The sequence below is a fragment of the Anopheles bellator genome, unplaced genomic scaffold (assembly GCF_943735745.2).
Source record: "Anopheles bellator unplaced genomic scaffold, idAnoBellAS_SP24_06.2 scaffold02588_ctg1, whole genome shotgun sequence".
In the NCBI taxonomy this organism is placed as follows: Eukaryota; Metazoa; Arthropoda; class Insecta; order Diptera; family Culicidae; genus Anopheles; species Anopheles bellator.
This window is the reverse complement of record NW_026686710.1, coordinates 1-808: the sequence shown is the minus strand read 5'-3', so window position 1 is coordinate 808 and position 808 is coordinate 1. Positions and strand designations below refer to the sequence as shown.

General features: G+C 46.7%; 1 protein-coding gene across 1 annotated transcript; it reads right to left on the bottom strand.

Moving 5' to 3' along the window:
- Window positions 1-229: 229 nt before the first annotated feature.
- Window positions 230-759, bottom strand: LOC131214812 (alpha-tocopherol transfer protein-like). The gene is made up of 2 exons (XM_058209143.1): window positions 565-759; window positions 230-487 (listed from the first exon to the last, which is right to left on the bottom strand). Exons 1-2 carry the CDS (start codon window positions 757-759, stop codon window positions 230-232), a joined length of 453 nt encoding a protein of 150 aa, XP_058065126.1.
- Between the last annotated feature and the right edge of the window lie 49 nt (window positions 760-808).

Below are 808 nucleotides of genomic sequence, written 5' to 3'. Positions count from 1 at the left end.
TTATTCTAAAATGTGCGTGGTCATTTCGCTTGGCATTTGGCAATGTTCAATCAGTGTCTGAAGCGGTTCGGTTCGGTTGCGAAACGGTGCGTTTAAGCATATTTATGGCTAGTGCTTCCAATCTAAAATAACGTAGGCGATCTATCCAACGCTCCCTCTGCTCGACGAAACATAATTGAGCATAGTTCCTCAAGGTTCCATGGTTGAAATCCACAACAGGTTCTAGCACTCAGTCCATTTCGAGCTTCCGGAAAGAACCTTCCATTCCGAACAGGGTATCCGCTTTCTTCGGCCGACTTGGTCGTTTCTCCTCATCCGTACCGTACTGCTCTTCCTCCTGGAAGTACTCTTTGTAGCTTAGCATCTTCTTAGCCCACGCATCTACTAGGTCTTGTATTGGGCCCGCGTCACCGCCGTACTCAGCTGGCAGCATACTCTTCGGTATGTGCTTGTATAGTGACTCCAGTTTTTTCTTGTGAAGGTGTAGCTACGATTTAAGGCATAAATATTAGGACTTGAATATCCGGATTTCGACATCCGGATTTAAACAAACCCGAAACTAACCCGGGAGCGGTTCTTCTTGTTGAAGAAGTTCTTGAATATATCGTACACCATCTCGAATCCACTCGGAGTGTTAATGAAATGAAAACCCTTCTGGCGTAGCGGAGATCCTTCCTGACTCCACACGATCAACTTCTGCATGAACGAGGGACTACTTTGCAGGAACTGAACCATCGTCGTGGCGGCAAGATCCACCATTTTCAGCTACGAAGAAAAACGTACGATGTACTGCTGTGCGTTGTGGCGA

Bases quoted from the DNA above. Each gene is read 5' to 3' on its own strand.
- LOC131214812 (XM_058209143.1), bottom strand. From the start codon at position 759: ATGGTGGATCTTGCCGCCACGACGATGGTTCAGTTCCTGCAAAGTAGT. The intron at 488-564 runs GTTAGTTTCGGG...CTTAAATCGTAG, and splicing joins ACAAGAAGAACCGCTCCCGG to CTACACCTTCACAAGAAAAA.